The 15391-nt window shown below is 32.6% G+C and overlaps 3 protein-coding genes across 6 annotated transcripts; 1 reads left to right on the top strand and 2 right to left on the bottom strand.

Annotated features, from left to right (window-relative positions):
* Positions 1-45: 45 nt before the first annotated feature.
* LOC106657712 (structural maintenance of chromosomes protein 1A) lies at positions 46-5791 on the bottom strand. Its single transcript, XM_014379374.2, has 15 exons — positions 5431-5791; positions 5210-5330; positions 4877-4976; positions 3584-4795; positions 3248-3459; positions 3001-3169; positions 2793-2915; positions 2591-2722; positions 2454-2519; positions 2218-2375; positions 2021-2118; positions 1641-1945; positions 936-1564; positions 693-870; positions 46-617 (listed from the first exon to the last, which is right to left on the bottom strand). The coding sequence occupies exons 1-15, from the start codon at positions 5540-5542 to the stop codon at positions 549-551; spliced, it is 3684 nt and encodes a 1227-aa protein (XP_014234860.1). The 5' UTR covers positions 5543-5791; the 3' UTR covers positions 46-548.
* A 1467-nt stretch (positions 5792-7258) lies between these two features.
* Positions 7259-9101, top strand: LOC106655229 (B-cell receptor-associated protein 31). 2 transcript variants are annotated; one of them, XM_023462807.1, is made up of 3 exons: positions 7259-7517; positions 7826-8122; positions 8405-9101. In XM_023462807.1, exons 2-3 carry the CDS (start codon positions 7849-7851, stop codon positions 8827-8829), a joined length of 699 nt encoding a protein of 232 aa, XP_023318575.1. In that variant the 5' UTR covers positions 7259-7517; positions 7826-7848; the 3' UTR covers positions 8830-9101. The 2 variants fall into 2 exon arrangements, with proteins under 2 accessions (XP_023318575.1, XP_014230999.1); XM_014375513.2 differs by having other exon boundaries at positions 7259-7522; positions 7830-8122.
* A 265-nt stretch (positions 9102-9366) lies between these two features.
* On the bottom strand, positions 9367-10773 carry LOC106655458 (MICOS complex subunit mic25a). Of its 3 annotated transcripts, none has more exons than XM_014375878.2 (3): positions 10509-10773; positions 10007-10393; positions 9367-9831 (listed from the first exon to the last, which is right to left on the bottom strand). In XM_014375878.2, exons 2-3 carry the CDS (start codon positions 10368-10370, stop codon positions 9668-9670), a joined length of 528 nt encoding a protein of 175 aa, XP_014231364.1. In that variant the 5' UTR covers positions 10371-10393; positions 10509-10773; the 3' UTR covers positions 9367-9667. The 3 variants fall into 3 exon arrangements, with proteins under 3 accessions (XP_014231364.1, XP_014231354.1, XP_014231346.1); XM_014375868.2 differs by having other exon boundaries at positions 10582-10773; XM_014375860.2 differs by having other exon boundaries at positions 10007-10508; positions 10582-10771.
* Between the last annotated feature and the right edge of the window lie 4618 nt (positions 10774-15391).

Raw genomic sequence — 15391 nt, 5'->3', positions numbered from 1 at the left:
AAAATGCAGTTTTTTGGTGAAGAAATTGAATAATTAGAGACAAGGTTTGTAGAACAATTTTTATTTTATCTTTGTACAGTATAAAAACTAACGCTTGGATTTTATTGATCGAAACTGTAACTACTTGCAGATTAAAGTATAATTTTCACTATGATTATAGTTTAGTTTTTATTTAAACTTATTAAGACATACTTCTAAATAATATTGTTAAATAGATAAAAAAAATTTTATATTAACTTAATACTTAGCAAAATATCTGTTGAACAGGTATCTTCGACGTCATTAATAATCAAAATTTTACCATGCTTCATGGATTTATAAATACAACATTCTACACAAACATTTAGAATAAAAAGATAATTTCTCGTAAGTTTTTGACATTTACTATTTAAATAGTTTTCAGATAATATTTAATCTCGCGTTTTTCAATCTTAAACGCCTAATTAATTAACTTAAACAACATTCATTTTTTTGTACTCAACAAAAATCAAATCTTCATTATTGACATAAGAAAGTCTTGGTGGGATGATAATTTGAAAAGCTACAGTTTAACTAACGTGCTGTGGAAACTGCGTCAGGTCTAGTGTCAGAACTTTACTCTCTAAACATTCACCAACCTATAAAATAAAAATTTTTTCAACATTTATTTTTACTGAACGATTAAACTCATTGAGAATAATTATAATACTTACGTCAGGACAAATTCCTATTAAAGCATCTGCATGCGAATAAAATTCTTCTTTCAACGAAATTACAATAGTTTGAAGTGAATTCGTTTTGTCTCTAATGTAGCTTGCTACTTTTCCAATGTTTGTGTTATCCAAAGCTGCATCGATCTCATCAAGAACAAAAAATGGAGCTGGCTGATAACTGTAATTAAAGTAAAATTAAAATATTTGTATTAAAAATGAACGAAAACTTATTGCGAAATTTACCTGTGAATTGCAAATAGTAAAGCAAGAGCTGCAACTGTTTTTTCACCTCCCGAAAGATTAGACATCGGTTGGAATCGTTTTCCAGGGGCTACACAATTGTAGTTTATACCATCTAGGTAAGGTTCTTCAGGGTTTTCTGGTCCTAAAAAGGCTTGAGCAGATTGATTTTTTGCTAGAGCCTTGTAAATAGCATCAATTTCATTTGAAACATGCTCAAAACATGTGGTAAATCGATCGTATCTTTCTTTTTTAACTTTTTCAAACTGAGTTTTTGCTTTTTTTGCTTTTTTACGTAACTGTTCGAATTCTTCATTTGTTTCTTGTAGTTTCTCTTTGGCTAAATACAGTTTTTGTATGGCTTTCATATTTGGTGCTTGAATTCGCTGAATAGTATTTTGTAATTCATTGATGTCTTTATTTAGTTTATCTGTTGTTTTTTTGAGATCTTCTTCGTCAATATCTTTCAAGTTATCTTGTAATCCAGAGTAATCGATAGTAATACGACTTTCTCGTTCATACTGTTTTTGTGTACTCACACTTTCATTAGCTTCACTATCTCTAACGGCACTAGTATCACTAGCAATATCTTCCATATTACCGCGTATCATTGGAATTGCTATGTCTTCCATCTGAAAAATAATTTGGATTTTAAAATTAAAATTTTTAAATTTTACTTTCTGAAAAAAATTGTAAAATTTTAATGACCTTGCAATTCATTAAAATAGTATGGCGTTCGCCTTTGCGTTGCTCAATTTTATTTTCAATTGAGTTTAGCTGCTTATTTGCTGCTTGGACATCTTTTGCAATTGCCCCTACTTCTCGTCTACATTTGCCAATTTCCTCTTCCTTTTGATCAAATTCCACTTTTTTAGCAGTTCTGGAAGATTTCAATTGTTCCATTTGCCTTTCATCATTTTCTATTTCACCTTTTTGATTCTTTTCCGTTTGCTTAGCTGATTCTAACTTGTCTTCTGCATCTTGTACACCACGTTCCCATCTCAATACATTGCCTAAAAATAAATTCATATTATTAAATTTATTTCAAAATTAAGTAACAATTTTAGATTGAAAATTTATAAGCTCACTTTCTGTGTCTCTTTGTTTTTCGAAGTCCAATTGATTTTGAATTCGGTTCATTTGATTTTCAAACTCCATCCTTTTTTTAGCTCTTTCTTCTTGTGACCTAATGGAATATAAAAAATTCATTTATAATTTGTTTAATCTTATGCATAAAAAATGTAAAAAGATTACACCAAAAAATAAAACCATAAAAAAAGAATACCTCAATTCTCTTTCTTCATATTGACGAATATTAGAGATTCCAATTGACTCACAAAAGCTTGAAAATACATCATCTTCTACATTATTCATCTTTTCTTTAATATTTTGAATTTCATTATCACGATCTGCCATCGTTTTTTCAATTTCTGTAATAGTAGGCTAATGAAAAAAAAAAAAAAAATGTTAATAAAATATATTTAATTTAACAATATTGTTTAAAGATAACAAATTAATTACCATGAATTTGTCTAGTTCTTTCTTAATTTTGGCAAGTTCTTGTTTCGATTCATAGATTGATTTATTCTGAAAAAAATAGCAAATAATATATTTTTTGAATACCTACATTAACAATTCAAAATTTAATTCATCCTTACTGTAGAAGCTAAATCACTTTTGTTGTATCTCAATCTGGTTTCTGTACCCCGAATTTGAGATTCGATTGTATTCAACTCGGATTCTTTGCGGGATTTCTTCAGAGCATCTCGAAGTTCCTCTGTCAATTTTTCCTACAAAATTGAATGTATTAATTTGATGATCTTATAAAAATTATGGTATTAATTAAAAATTATCATTTACTTTTTGTGCTTTTAGTTGAGACATTTGTTTTTCGTCCCATCTCTTAGCTTTTTTTGCTAAATCTAAACTACCACCAGAAATTATACCAGCTTTTTGGTAAAATGTTCCATCAAGAGCTACGCACTGTAAATAAAACATTTTTAGTAAGAGAATAATCATGAAAAAAGTATGAAAAAAGTAATAAGTATGTTTTTTCTGTAATATTTACATCATATCGAGCTTTTTTATCCATTTCATAAGCAACTTTATTAGCATCTTCAGGAGTTTCACATACTAAAGCATTGTTAGTAGCAAACAACACAGCTCGGTCAATGTCCTTTGGAGAGAATCGCAAAACATCATATAATAACTTAACATTTCTTGGTTCTTGGATATTCCTGGAATGAAAGAATGTATTGCAAAATATAATTAAATCTAAAATATTATATTTTCAATTAGTTAAACTTGAGTTGTACCTGAGACGTTCTTTCAGAGGTTTAGCTTGAATGTAATCCAAAGGTAAAAATGTTTCCGGTTCAAGATATTGCTCTTTTAAGTATTGAATGCATTGTCTTGCAGTCTTTTCAGTGTCGACTACAATAGCTTCCATATATTTTCCAAGAACTTTGGTTATAGCAACATTGTATCTTTTATGAATAGGCTCACACATGTTGTACATTCTATCATACTACAAAAAATTATATTAAAATGAGGTATTATATAATTTGGATATATTACTTGGAATTATAATAAGGATTGTAATAAGGAGGATTTGATTAACTAATTAATTTAGCTAGAAAACATTAACTTACTACTCCAGGGAAAAGCTTTTTGAAATTTTCAACTATTTCTGTTTTTTTCTTAGTTCTGGATACTTCGTGTTTATCAACTTTAGCATCTCCTAATTGCTCTGAAATGCTTTCCAAATTTTGTTGCAATTCTTGAATCCTATCCTTTGAACTACCAACATCACTTTGTAAATCTTCTCGCAGTTTTTTCTGCTCTTCTAGCATAGTTTCAGAATTGCGAATATGTTCTTCAAGCTTCTCAATACGCTTTTCTGCCTCTTCCAAAACATGCTCTTTCTGTTTAATTTTATTTTCTAGCTCATTTTTCTTTCTTCCTTCATTGTCAAGTCTGTCTTGGTCTGATTTTTGTTCTCGATTAATAGAATCAAGCAATTGAGTATATCTAGCTGATTGTTTTCCAGCTTCTTCCTTTAATCTATTATACTCTTTTACTTGCTCATCTTCTAATTGAACATCTCGTCCTTGAGATTGTGATTGAGCAGCAATACTAGCTTCATATGTTGCTTTGGCTTCTTCTATTTGTCTCAACTCTTCTAATAACTCATTAATGTCTTTTTTGTGAGCATCATCAGCTACTCGAGCTTGTTGCAGGGATTTCTTAGCTGACTCTAACTTTTTTTGCATGTGAGCAACTCGTTCTTTAGCTTTAATGAATGCAGGTCGCTTCTTTGTAATTTCAACTTCTACCTCCCTAATATCTTGTTCAATTTTTGCTAGATCACGTGCTACTTTACCAGATTCTTTCTTTTTTTCTTTCAATACTTCTTCTGCTTTTTCACGTTTCTTTTCAATTTTTTCGATCTCTTGCTGTTTCTTTTTAAGAGATTGTTCATAGCTTTCAATTTCTCTTTCATTATGGTAGAGCTTGAATAACTGCATCTCTACTTGTTTTTCAACATATTCTTCTTTCAAGCGTTGATATTTTTCTGCCTCTTCTTTTTCCAACTTTGCTTCTTTTCTTTCAGCAGCAATACCTTTTTTCTTTTGATATGAAAATTGAGTATCTTCTTCAGCTTTCAACATTTCAGCTTTTAGACGTTCATATTCAGATTTCAGTGCACCTGAATTACTAATTTCTTCAAATAGTGCTGTTCTTTCCTTTGGATTTTTCATAGCAATAGACTCAACAGCCCCTTGAAAAACCAAGAAATTTTTTGCTTTCACATTAATTCCAAGATGTTCCAATTCATTGAGGTACACTACACTTGTAACAACCTGTAACAGCAAGATTTATAAAAGTTACAATATATTTTTTTATTTTTATAGTAAAATTAAGTTTATTATTTAAATATTTACACTGCCGTTAATGCGATGTTCTGATGAAGAGCCATGAACAGCTCGCATAAAGCTTTTTTCTGACCCATCTTCCATTTCAAACACAGCCGTGACAGAGGCACTGTAAAAAAAATAGTAAGAGAGCGGATGAAATTTACATTTTAGTTTTAAATGCATGAAATTAAGACACAAAAATGAAGAAATGTTTACACTAGAAAGTTCAACAGGTGTGGGATGAAAGTTTCAATAAGAGAATTTATAAAATTCTGACCTAACTATATATTATGGAATTGATCGTTTTGTTATAGTTTATGAGTGAAATTATGAACACTTATGGGCAAGTAAAAATGTTACCTGCGAGAGACTGGCTGCCCAATGGATGCACCATGGATCAGTTCATTGAATCTCTTAACACGAAGACTGCTCGTCTTCTCTCCCATGACAAAACTAATGGCATCCATGAAATTTGACTTGCCTGCATGATCAAAAATCCAGAGATGAGTTATTATTCAAAACACCCACACAAAGATAACAGATGAAAACAAAGTGTTGAGTGCAGTCACAACATAACCTACCAGATCCATTAGGGCCGATAACCGCGGTGAAGGATTTCAGCGGTCCGATGGTCAGTTTGCCCTTGTAAGATTTGAAGTTGTCAACCTCGATGTGCTTGAGAAAGGCCGGCATTTTGGCAGATCGCTCGGAAACCCTGCCAAAGGGTTTACAAACAGTATCGATAGTAACAATTTGGCGCCACAATTGTTGAAGTACACACAAGAAAGTAACGCTGACGCCGCTTGACAAGAGTAAACGCGTCTTCTGCGCGCGGGCACAGCAAGCGGTAAAACGTCGAAGTGCGTTTTGCTGTTTATGGTGTGCACAGATTTTTGCGTGTGTGTGACGTGTGTGTATGTGTACTCATGTAAACCGAAGCTTCGATGTGTGCGAAGTACCGACATACGTGTGATGGGGCAGCACGGGCATTTGCACTCGCTGCGTGTAAATGGTGCCAAAGGATGGCGGCCAGCAAATGTGCGTGGCCGCTATTTTCTCAGATATTTTTTTTTTTCGTTTTGTAATAATTGATCTAACTGGGTCCCTAATTCAGTCCCCGTTATAATTGCATATCTTTCAATGACTATTATCTTTTAAGCTATTTTATAAAGAAATGTGATTGATAGATAACAAAAGCGAAATCATTCCATGCGTAGCATTTTTTATTTGGAAAAACGTCGTTGAACTTTCTCAAGAAATACAGTTGTAATCATGAATTGTAATTAGAATGCGGCAAATGAAGTTGATGTCATGGTTGCATCAGACAGGCGCATCGTCATTCGTATCTTGGTGCTTTTTTGCTCTCAAAGAAGTCGATCAACCGTAATACGACAAATACAAGATGATATTCGTATCGTTTAAAAATTAAAACAATTCTTTAAATTACTTCTGGTCTAATTATTTTCATTGTAAATAACGAGAAAATGTCTCGTACTCGAGTCAACGATTTTTTACTTCAAAATAGAACTTCGGCCAGTCTCCGCACGCTGATCCACTTCGCGTCAGCTCGATGTCTAAGTAGCGAAAAAAAAACAATCGAGGATCTTAGAATGTATCTTCGCAAAAATGTTTATTGAAAATGAACAACCTAATGCGTGAGAGGTCCGTAATAATTATTAATTTACAATTATAACAAAACCGGTCTGGTACACCTTTGATTTTATCACAGCAGGTTTAATAAATTAAAGTATAATTTAAAGTAATTATTTCTTAAGATTTTGTTGATGAAATAATATTTACCCTGCAATGATGAAGCTGCAAAAAACAGCACAACACCCAAAGATATTGAGCCAGTTAATTAATACAGTGTTAATCAGTTTTTGCAAAAAATCGCAAAGAGCGAATTGCTAGAGTTCAATATATGGTTCATTCTTTAGAAAATTTGAAGATGTCACATTTATGTTAAATATGAGAACAAAAATTTACCTTAGACTCTTTTTGATGTAAAAAAGTCTATTTGTTAAAAAATTAGGTATTTACAAAAAAATGTATCATGTGAAGAAAGTACGGATTTTGAGTTCGTGACGTGCAACAGAGGGTCGTGACGTGTTTAACTTACATATTAAATTACGTTCATTTTTCGATGAATATGTATATAGTGCATTCATAAGAAGACAACTACGTCATTAGATTTCCATTTTTTGGAAATATCTCAACACCCACGTCCTAAGGACACGTAATATCCATGTATTGGTACAATGAACCATACACCGAGATGCGTGTGTGAAGTCTATTCGCCAGCAGCAGCAGCAGGCCGCAGCCTATATGCAGTACAGCGCTCAAAACGGTAATCGGGAAGATCCCACTCTTTGCGCTTGTAAGTATCTCGCTGCGCTGCTCATGCTCGGTTGCCGTCTCATCGCGCAAAGGCACCGAAACCGAACACACACGCACGTCGAAGCTCGAAGTCGAATAGCTGTGAGAGCGAGAGAAGCCACCAGTGGATACTACGAGAGTGTGATTTTATTTATAAAATTTCGCCAGCTCGCAAAAACACGAACTTTGAACTCACCTGCAGCTCGGTAATAGTAGTGCGTGGCAAGCCATTATCATCGTGTACCATTTGCAAGCGACTGCGGTCAGTTAGTCGTGTAATATCTAAAAAAAAAACAGGTAATTATAATTATATCTATGCATTATCGCCTATGACTTCGTATAAATAGAAATCGTTGTCGGGAAAATAGAGTGTGAGCGAAAAATCGACGAATTTTGCGGGCGTTAAAACACAACATTATTATTGTTAATCAAAATCCAAATCTCAAATGATGACATACTTGAAATTATGATTCATACAGTTATATTTACACTATGGACGAATTATTGTTTCGTCATATTTAATATCACGATGAGTTAACGTGATTACCTGTACGAATGTTATGTGCTATCATTTTTTAATGTACGATCATTGGTTATGTTACAGATAAAAATAATTCATCAAGATGAGTCTTCAGTGGACACTTATTGCTAGTTTTTTGTACACTGAAATATTGGTTGTACTTTTATTGGTACTGCCAATAGCTTCTCCACAAAGATGGCAAAAACTATTCAAATCAAGGTTCCTACAAAGTTTGGGTCAGCAGGCATCAATTTACTTCCTAGTTTTATTAGCAATACTAGTTTTGTTTTTGCTTGATGCGATACGCGAGATCAGAAAATATTCCAGCCCTGAGCTGCATGATCATGCACACAACCATTTGGACACTGAAATGCAAGGTATGTTAGTGATCTCAAATATTATTATTATTATTAAAATTAAAATTTGACAGAAAGTTACATAATAATGATTGTTGTGAAAAATTGCCTGCCAATAATAGTGAACGAAAAATATATATGATATAAATCAAATGAATGTTTAAAAATAGTTTGAAGTTATCTTAATTGTTGTACATGTATAATTGCCAACTGCTGTGTTCAATTACATTGTACAGTAATTAATTGATGTCTTTTGTTGTATTATGTTTCAATTAATCCAAAAATAAATGTGTTTTGTTACAGGAAACATGAGGCTGTTCCGTGCACAAAGAAATTTTTACATTTCTGGATTTTCTCTCTTTCTCAGTCTTGTGATTAGACGCCTTGTTCTTTTAATCTCAACTCAGGCAACCCTTATGGCTCAAAATGAAGCATCCATGAAGCAAGCTCAATCAGCTACATCTGCTGCTAGAAATCTTTTACAAAAATCTGGTGAAAGTGCTCAAAATGATTCCAATGAAGTACATGACAAAGTTGTTAATGAATTGAAATCTCAAATCAAAGAGTTGGAGGCTGAGAAATTAAAATTAGAAAATCAGTTATCAAAAGAAAAGAAGGATAAATCTGCTGTGAAATCTCAGGCTGATTCATTGGCTAAGGAATATGACAGATTGAATGAAGAGCATGCTAAAATGCTAGCTGCAGGCGGTGATAAAAAAAGCGACTGATATGTTAATTGTTAATATTTTTTTTTTGTGATTCAACTAGTTTCTGGATCAATTCCTTTTAATTATCTGCAGTAAAGTGTTTTATAATGTATAGTTTCTTCATTTGTATTGTTACTTATGGTAATACTTAATCACATCTGAAAGCTTCTCTGAAGTTGTATTTATTGACCTCAAAGTCAATAATTTCTTTGTTAATCAAATGTTTTTTAAGAGTATGGAAATGGTTTTTTTTGAGAAGATGATAATAAATTTGTTTTTCTAATAATGATAAATTTATATACTATAATATTGGTATTTTGACTGTACTTTTATTTACTAAACTTATTCTGTATAAGACTGTTTTTTCTAAGTTTAAAGTGTGACTTTTTGAATGAGTAATCTCTAATAATTAATTTTTTTTCAAAAGCAAGTTGGCCTAACTAATAATTTGTTTTAATGTAAATAAATTATTCAATAAACAAAATCACTAAAATAAAATTAAAACTTTGAACATAATCATACATTTTTGGGGGCAGATTTGGGTATAGAAAAATTTCATTTTTTTTATACATATTTTATTTAATAAAAATATTCTAAGAACCATGAATAACAATCCAAAGTTCATGAGCTTTCATCTGACCAAACCTAGTGGAAATTAGAAATTGCACGAACAACAAACTTTTATTTTGCTCCAGGATAGTTGTATTTTGCATTCACTCATTTGTCATTCAATATCTCAAAATACTCCACAAATTAGTTATTCATTGTATACTACCAACAACTAGTCATTATGTATTTTCAAGTAAAACAGAATAAAATTTTTCCATTTTTGGTTTTTTGACACCAGTTAACTTATGTGTTAATTGCATCGCATAAGCTGTGCCCTGCGCTGATCCACACAACTTGAGAATTCTTCAACCAAGCTCGCGCATCTCAGAGTTTCTCTTGGATTCTCTTGATAACATTTCAAAACTTTTTGTCTGTTTTCGATGCAAGGTTTAACGGCATCCTGAGCTTTGATGACTAGAAACAAAATTTATCACAGAATTAAGAACAGATTACAACTAACATATATAATTTACAATGAATTTTCAAACTACGATTGAAAGATTTTATAAGCTTGAGTTTATTCGTATACAAAAAAATTTTTATCAACACTATTATAACTATTGTTTTAAGAACTTTTCTTTTAGCCTACCTTTACAATCATCAAAAATAGTGAGTGCTTTTTTATACTCGGTATCAATAGCAGTATTGATTTTTTCATGAGTCTTTTCTAAATTCTGCAATCTGCGTTGATAATAAGTCTCTTGCTCTTGAAGCTCTCTCTCTTTTTGTTGCTGCATTTCCAACGCAGAGATGGTGAAGTGAGGATGAGCGGTGTGACTGAGCTCCACTTCGCGAGCTGTCCTTACCGCAGGACTCGCGACCTCCTGTTTATCGGATTGTTTTGATTGCTCGTTAGCCAAACGTTGAGCCACCGAGTCAGATATGCGGATGACATTGGCATCGTCTTCGTCATTGTTGATGGTTAATTTGCGTGTGCTTTGACTGGAACCCATTTTGTGGAGCAGCAATTTGATAACTGGAAAAGGGTTTAGAGAAATCAGCTCGACTGATTGTCGCCGACTCGGCCGAATAAAGTGTCAAACGATGATCGAGAGGCGAAACTTGCGATTGATTTTGGGCGAAGGCCTAACCTGCAGATTTTTAGTCGTACACAAAAATTCAAATGAATAGATTACGAAAGGTCAACTGGTAACGCTGATATACCTGCGAGAGGATGTTCAAGCAGGTTGACACGTACAGTCCTTCATTCGTGTTTTGGTGCGAATGTAAGAAATTGTTTTTATAGCTATACACACGACTGCTCTCGGACCTTGCTGACAGTGTGTTACATAAAAGAGCTATTGCGGAGAGAGGTTAAGATTGGAACTAGTGTGATGATAGCTCAAAACTAGCAGCCGATTCACTTCACTTCGATCCATGTGCACAGCTATCTGCATTCTGCAGAGCGGCATAATGATAGAATATATGAACTAGTTGGAGGGTTTCATTAGCGCGTTGGATAATAAAAATGCACTATAGAGTATAAAACCATGCATTTTTAGAAATTATTTTTCTTTTTTTATTTTTCAACATTTTTTGTATCAAATATCATTACGCTCTAAATTATAAATGTGTATTTTTTTGGGTTGACTTGTCTGTACAAAAAGTTATGAATTAAGACAGCCAGATAATACCAAAAAACTCATAAATTTTTATGTGTTTAAAAGACACTTTTAATAAACATCTAAAACATATTTTACTTAAAAATAATTGAAAATTAAAAAAGGCTCGAAATTATGTACAATAAATAAAAATATATACAATTATTGTATCATTTCTATTTAGACGGGTTTATCCAATTACGGTGAAAATTCATAAATAGTTTTTCGGAAAAAATATATAAAATATAAGTATAATTTTAAAAGAATGTAAATGGTAATATTGTTATTATTATTTATTTACCTTTCTTCGCATGGAAAGTTCAAAAATATATAGGTGGCATGTGCCCCTTATACAGGAGAACTGTTTTATAATTTAAAATTTAATTTATATTTTACTGTTATTTTTCCAAGAAATGACAATGGGAAATAAATACTTCATTTTTAAACACATGCTTGCAGCCTTATTAATATCAAACATGTTCACTTCTTAAAGCAAGTGACCTAAAGCTTTTATTTTGAATACGAAAATGTTTATCCGACGAGATGATATAAATGAAGAGAATATTGAGTGTATAGAAATATTGTTCTCATCTCAGTTTTTTTTGTTCAAGAGATTAATGCAATTCTTTTTTTTGTGGCCACTCCAAAATAAAAATATACAATCTAGTGGAAGATTTCTCTTTATTCTATACTTTTTTATTTCATTAGTATGCATGGTAAGTGCTTCAAATCAATTCAAATAACATTTTATCGCAAGGAGTAAATTTTCAGGGTTTAACTACGTTGAATGAAATCAATAAGTTTGATGTAAATTTCAGCTCTGTGGTCAAATCTCTATTCCTAACTTCGAATTATTCGCTCGTGATTTTCTTCTATGTTTATATGATGATGAAATATAGAAAGGTTCATAATGTCATTTGACTGTTACGATATTCTGATTTGATATAATTTGTCATTTGTCATAATTTTCAGATTATAGATATAATGACAAAATTAACTCAACTATTCAAAAACAATGATGAACAGGCTAAACAAATAATTTGGAAATCAGTAAAAAAATCTCTATTTATAAACGAAGTTGAAGTTGGTAATGATTTCACAAGAGTGAAAATTGTTTAAGTAAATAATTATCATTCATATTTTTACAGTGGGAGCTTGTTTAGCATTTATAGGTGGCATGGTTTTTCCTGTGATTTCAAACATTTTTTTATCACAGATTTCTCCAGAACATCAACTCCAGAAATCTTTACAATTCAATTCGGTATATTTTATAGACAGTAATGAATTCTTTTACGTAATTTTTGCTTTCAATGTGATAATTACAACAATTTGCACTCTACTTCTTGTACTTGTGAACTCTTTTCTTTGGCTAAGCACTGGACTAACTATAGGAAGTCTAATTTGTTTGCAGTAAGTATTGCTTGGACAAATACTTCATTATCCTTTTAAATCAAATTATGTGATATTTTATAAAATTTAGATATTACTTGGAAAAAATAGACATCGAGTTCGGACATAAAATGCATTCAGCTGAAATGAAAACAGAAACACTGGTGTACAATAAGCTCAAAAAAATAATTCATAAACATCAAAAATCGATGGAGTACGTTATAAATAAAACACATTGTCTTTAAATGATATTTAAAATGAACATATCAAAGATATATTTTTATCAGTTATTACGCGATCAAAATATGTCAAATTAAATGACATTCCGGTTTCTTTTCTTCATTGAACTTGAAGACTGAATTTAGACTAAGAAAATATCTTGATAATTTAAATAATTAACATTTTTGATCTTCTGTAACAAAATTGATTTATGTTGTAGGTTCTTCAAAAGTGTGTGTTCTTTTTCAAGTCCTATGTTTTTATTTTGCCTCGTTAATAATTCGTTCAACTTAATCATACTTGGTACTTGGGTAAATATAAAATTTTAACGTTTGGTATTTCATTGCCTTGCATACCAATCAGTTGTTCCTGATTTTCCAAACCTAAAATATTTTCTGAGGATACTTTCAACATAAAAAATGTTTTATCGATTTTTATCTGTATTGATATTTAGATAGTAATATTATTGGAAAAGGACCTAAAAGAAACTATGCATATCTTATCATTGTTCTTTGCTATTCTGATAGGAACTATTAATGCTTGCATACCAAGCCAGTTGATACGTAATGCGGGGTATGAGTTCTTCAATTACTGGTAAAAATAATTAAATTTTCTGAATCTGAATATTTTGCCAATAAAACTATTTGAACCAAATGAGTTATCCAGCTACAGCATAAACTGGCATTATTATTCACCAAAATCTAGACTAGCTTTAGTATTATTAATGAATAGAGCAATGAAAATTCCTACTCTAATGGGTGGACCAACAATCATTTTAAGTTTTGAAACATTTAGCACGGTGAGCTAATTTTTTCAATCGTTCATGAATAATTTTAATAAATTTTTGTCATTCAACAGATTTTGAACAGTTCAATATCATACATGACAGCTTTAAGATCATTGTATATCTCGCGTCGATGAATATACGAGTAATGTCCATGTGCAAGAAGAGTACTTTCAAAATAGGAATTTTTGATGAAACATTTTTTATGTTTTAAAAATTGATAATAACCACGCTTGAAATTTTCAACTTCATAACTACAGAAATACTGTTTTTATTTAACGTAAAATAAAAAAATTTATTTCATAATGTTATAACTACTATAATGAATACTTTATTCCAATGTATTGCTGGCCGTGATTTTTAATATAGAATACAAATCTTTTTTTCTGTACATATTGTAAATATTTTTCTTTCGCATTATGAATAAAAAGTTCTATTGTTGCCCGTTGAATTATTGTTGTGGAAATAACAATGGTGAATAATTAATAATATTATTACACATGAAGATATTCGTTTCTTATTTATAGACATATATGCAGCCATACTAGTATCAAAACGTAGCATTTTTTCAAAGCGAAAAAATTTCTATGCATCGATGAGATAATTTGAATAAAGAGGCCATGAATCGGATATAGAAATATCCCAGTTGCGGCCTATATAACATTCTGTTTCAAGAGAATAATACAATTATTTTTCTCGTGGCTTCACCAAAATAAAAATATACGATCAAGTTGGCGAAGATTAAATTTTTTTTTTTGAATATTATTTTTTGAATATTATACGTTCCATTACTCCGATCGTTACGCATGCAGTCGGCGGCCAGATTCGGTGCATATACGATATTATACATTTTGCGCGCGTCCTTCCCGCGAACAGGTGATATATTTGATGCGGTGTCAAAATCCTTCGAGCGCGACTGACTGCTCGCGACTGCATACACACACATACGCGATATGCTTCCTCTCTTACGTATATAGTGTATATATATAGGAGCATTAACGCGTGCATATATACGATACCTATGTATGCACACACGACATACAACAACGCATAACGTCTATACATACACGGACATTTACGCGTTTCTCTGTGTGTCCGTGTGAATGCGAATGCGCGCGCGTAAAACGACGTTACATTAGCGTATTTCGCGCATGCATTATATACGTATATGCATATATAACGTTCGTGGATATGTGTGCGATAAAGGTACCTACATAGTGGACACGATGGAATGGCAACAGGCGCGGTGAAACGAACGGAAGTCGATCCTGTAGCCGACCGTATATATATGCACGCGTTGTACATAAGCTCGGGCGGGCGCGCGCGCGAGGCCCAGGCAGGCGTCGAACAATTGGAATCGGAAGTGATTCCGGTGTTCTGCTGGTCGCAGTTGCCTATATATGTATATAATATAATGCAACGCGTCGCGCGTTTTGCCGCCGAGGATTTCGCAGTGCACCGGGAACCTCGGTCACGCAAACTCGCGCGCGCCCGACTGACTGCGGCTGCATGAGCACAGAGATCGTCGTAGTCGTCGATTGTCCGTGAAAATTACAACAACGAAAAAAAAAATTAAAATAAAAATATCGACTCACGCCGACGGAGATTATTTATTTACCCATTATCTGTGCACAGTGCGCGCGCGCTTCGGTGCGATGCATCATCATTGAATTGTGCGTCTTAAACTGCTCGCACACGCTACCGCAGCTAGCTGCAGTGCAGTTGTAATAACCCACGTGTTACTGCACATTGTGTCATGTGATTTTGCGCTCTGTACGCGCGGCGTTAGTGCGAGTCGCGATCGCGTAAGTATCGCATCCTGCTGTGTCCCGCGCGCAAATTTTTTCGTGTGTTCGTGTGTGTTTATTGTTTTGCGCCGCCGCTGCTGCTGCTGCTGCTGCTCGTGTCGCAGTAGTAAGAGTATTTTTTGCGATTTTTAACGCTACGAATATTTACAACGAACTCGGAAAAAGAAGTGAAT

Source organism: Trichogramma pretiosum, unplaced genomic scaffold (assembly GCF_000599845.2).
Source record: "Trichogramma pretiosum strain Unisexual culture from Peru unplaced genomic scaffold, Tpre_2.0 scaffold1, whole genome shotgun sequence".
NCBI classification, from domain to species: domain Eukaryota; kingdom Metazoa; phylum Arthropoda; class Insecta; order Hymenoptera; family Trichogrammatidae; genus Trichogramma; species Trichogramma pretiosum.
The sequence above is the reverse complement of the archived record's forward strand: the minus strand, read 5'-3'. Positions and strand labels throughout refer to the sequence as shown.

What these genes read in the sequence shown, in the direction of transcription:
- LOC106657712 (XM_014379374.2), bottom strand. Translation starts at nt 5,542, where the DNA reads ATGCCGGCCTTTCTCAAGCACATCGAGGTTGACAACTTCAAATCTTAC. An exon ending in GGGCAGCCAGTCTCTCGCAG is followed by an intron (nt 4,977 to 5,209) that starts GTAACATTTTTA and finishes TTTTTTTTACAG; the next exon opens with TGCCTCTGTCACGGCTGTGT. An exon ending in AAAGTGATTTAGCTTCTACA is followed by an intron (nt 2,520 to 2,590) that starts GTAAGGATGAAT and finishes TATTTTTTTCAG; the next exon opens with AATAAATCAATCTATGAATC.
- LOC106655458 (XM_014375878.2), bottom strand. Translation starts at nt 10,370, where the DNA reads ATGGGTTCCAGTCAAAGCACACGCAAATTAACCATCAACAATGACGAA. An exon ending in TATTTTTGATGATTGTAAAG is followed by an intron (nt 9,832 to 10,006) that starts GTAGGCTAAAAG and finishes TTTTGTTTCTAG; the next exon opens with TCATCAAAGCTCAGGATGCC.
- LOC106655229 (XM_023462807.1), top strand. Translation starts at nt 7,849, where the DNA reads ATGAGTCTTCAGTGGACACTTATTGCTAGTTTTTTGTACACTGAAATA. An exon ending in TTTGGACACTGAAATGCAAG is followed by an intron (nt 8,123 to 8,404) that starts GTATGTTAGTGA and finishes GTTTTGTTACAG; the next exon opens with GAAACATGAGGCTGTTCCGT.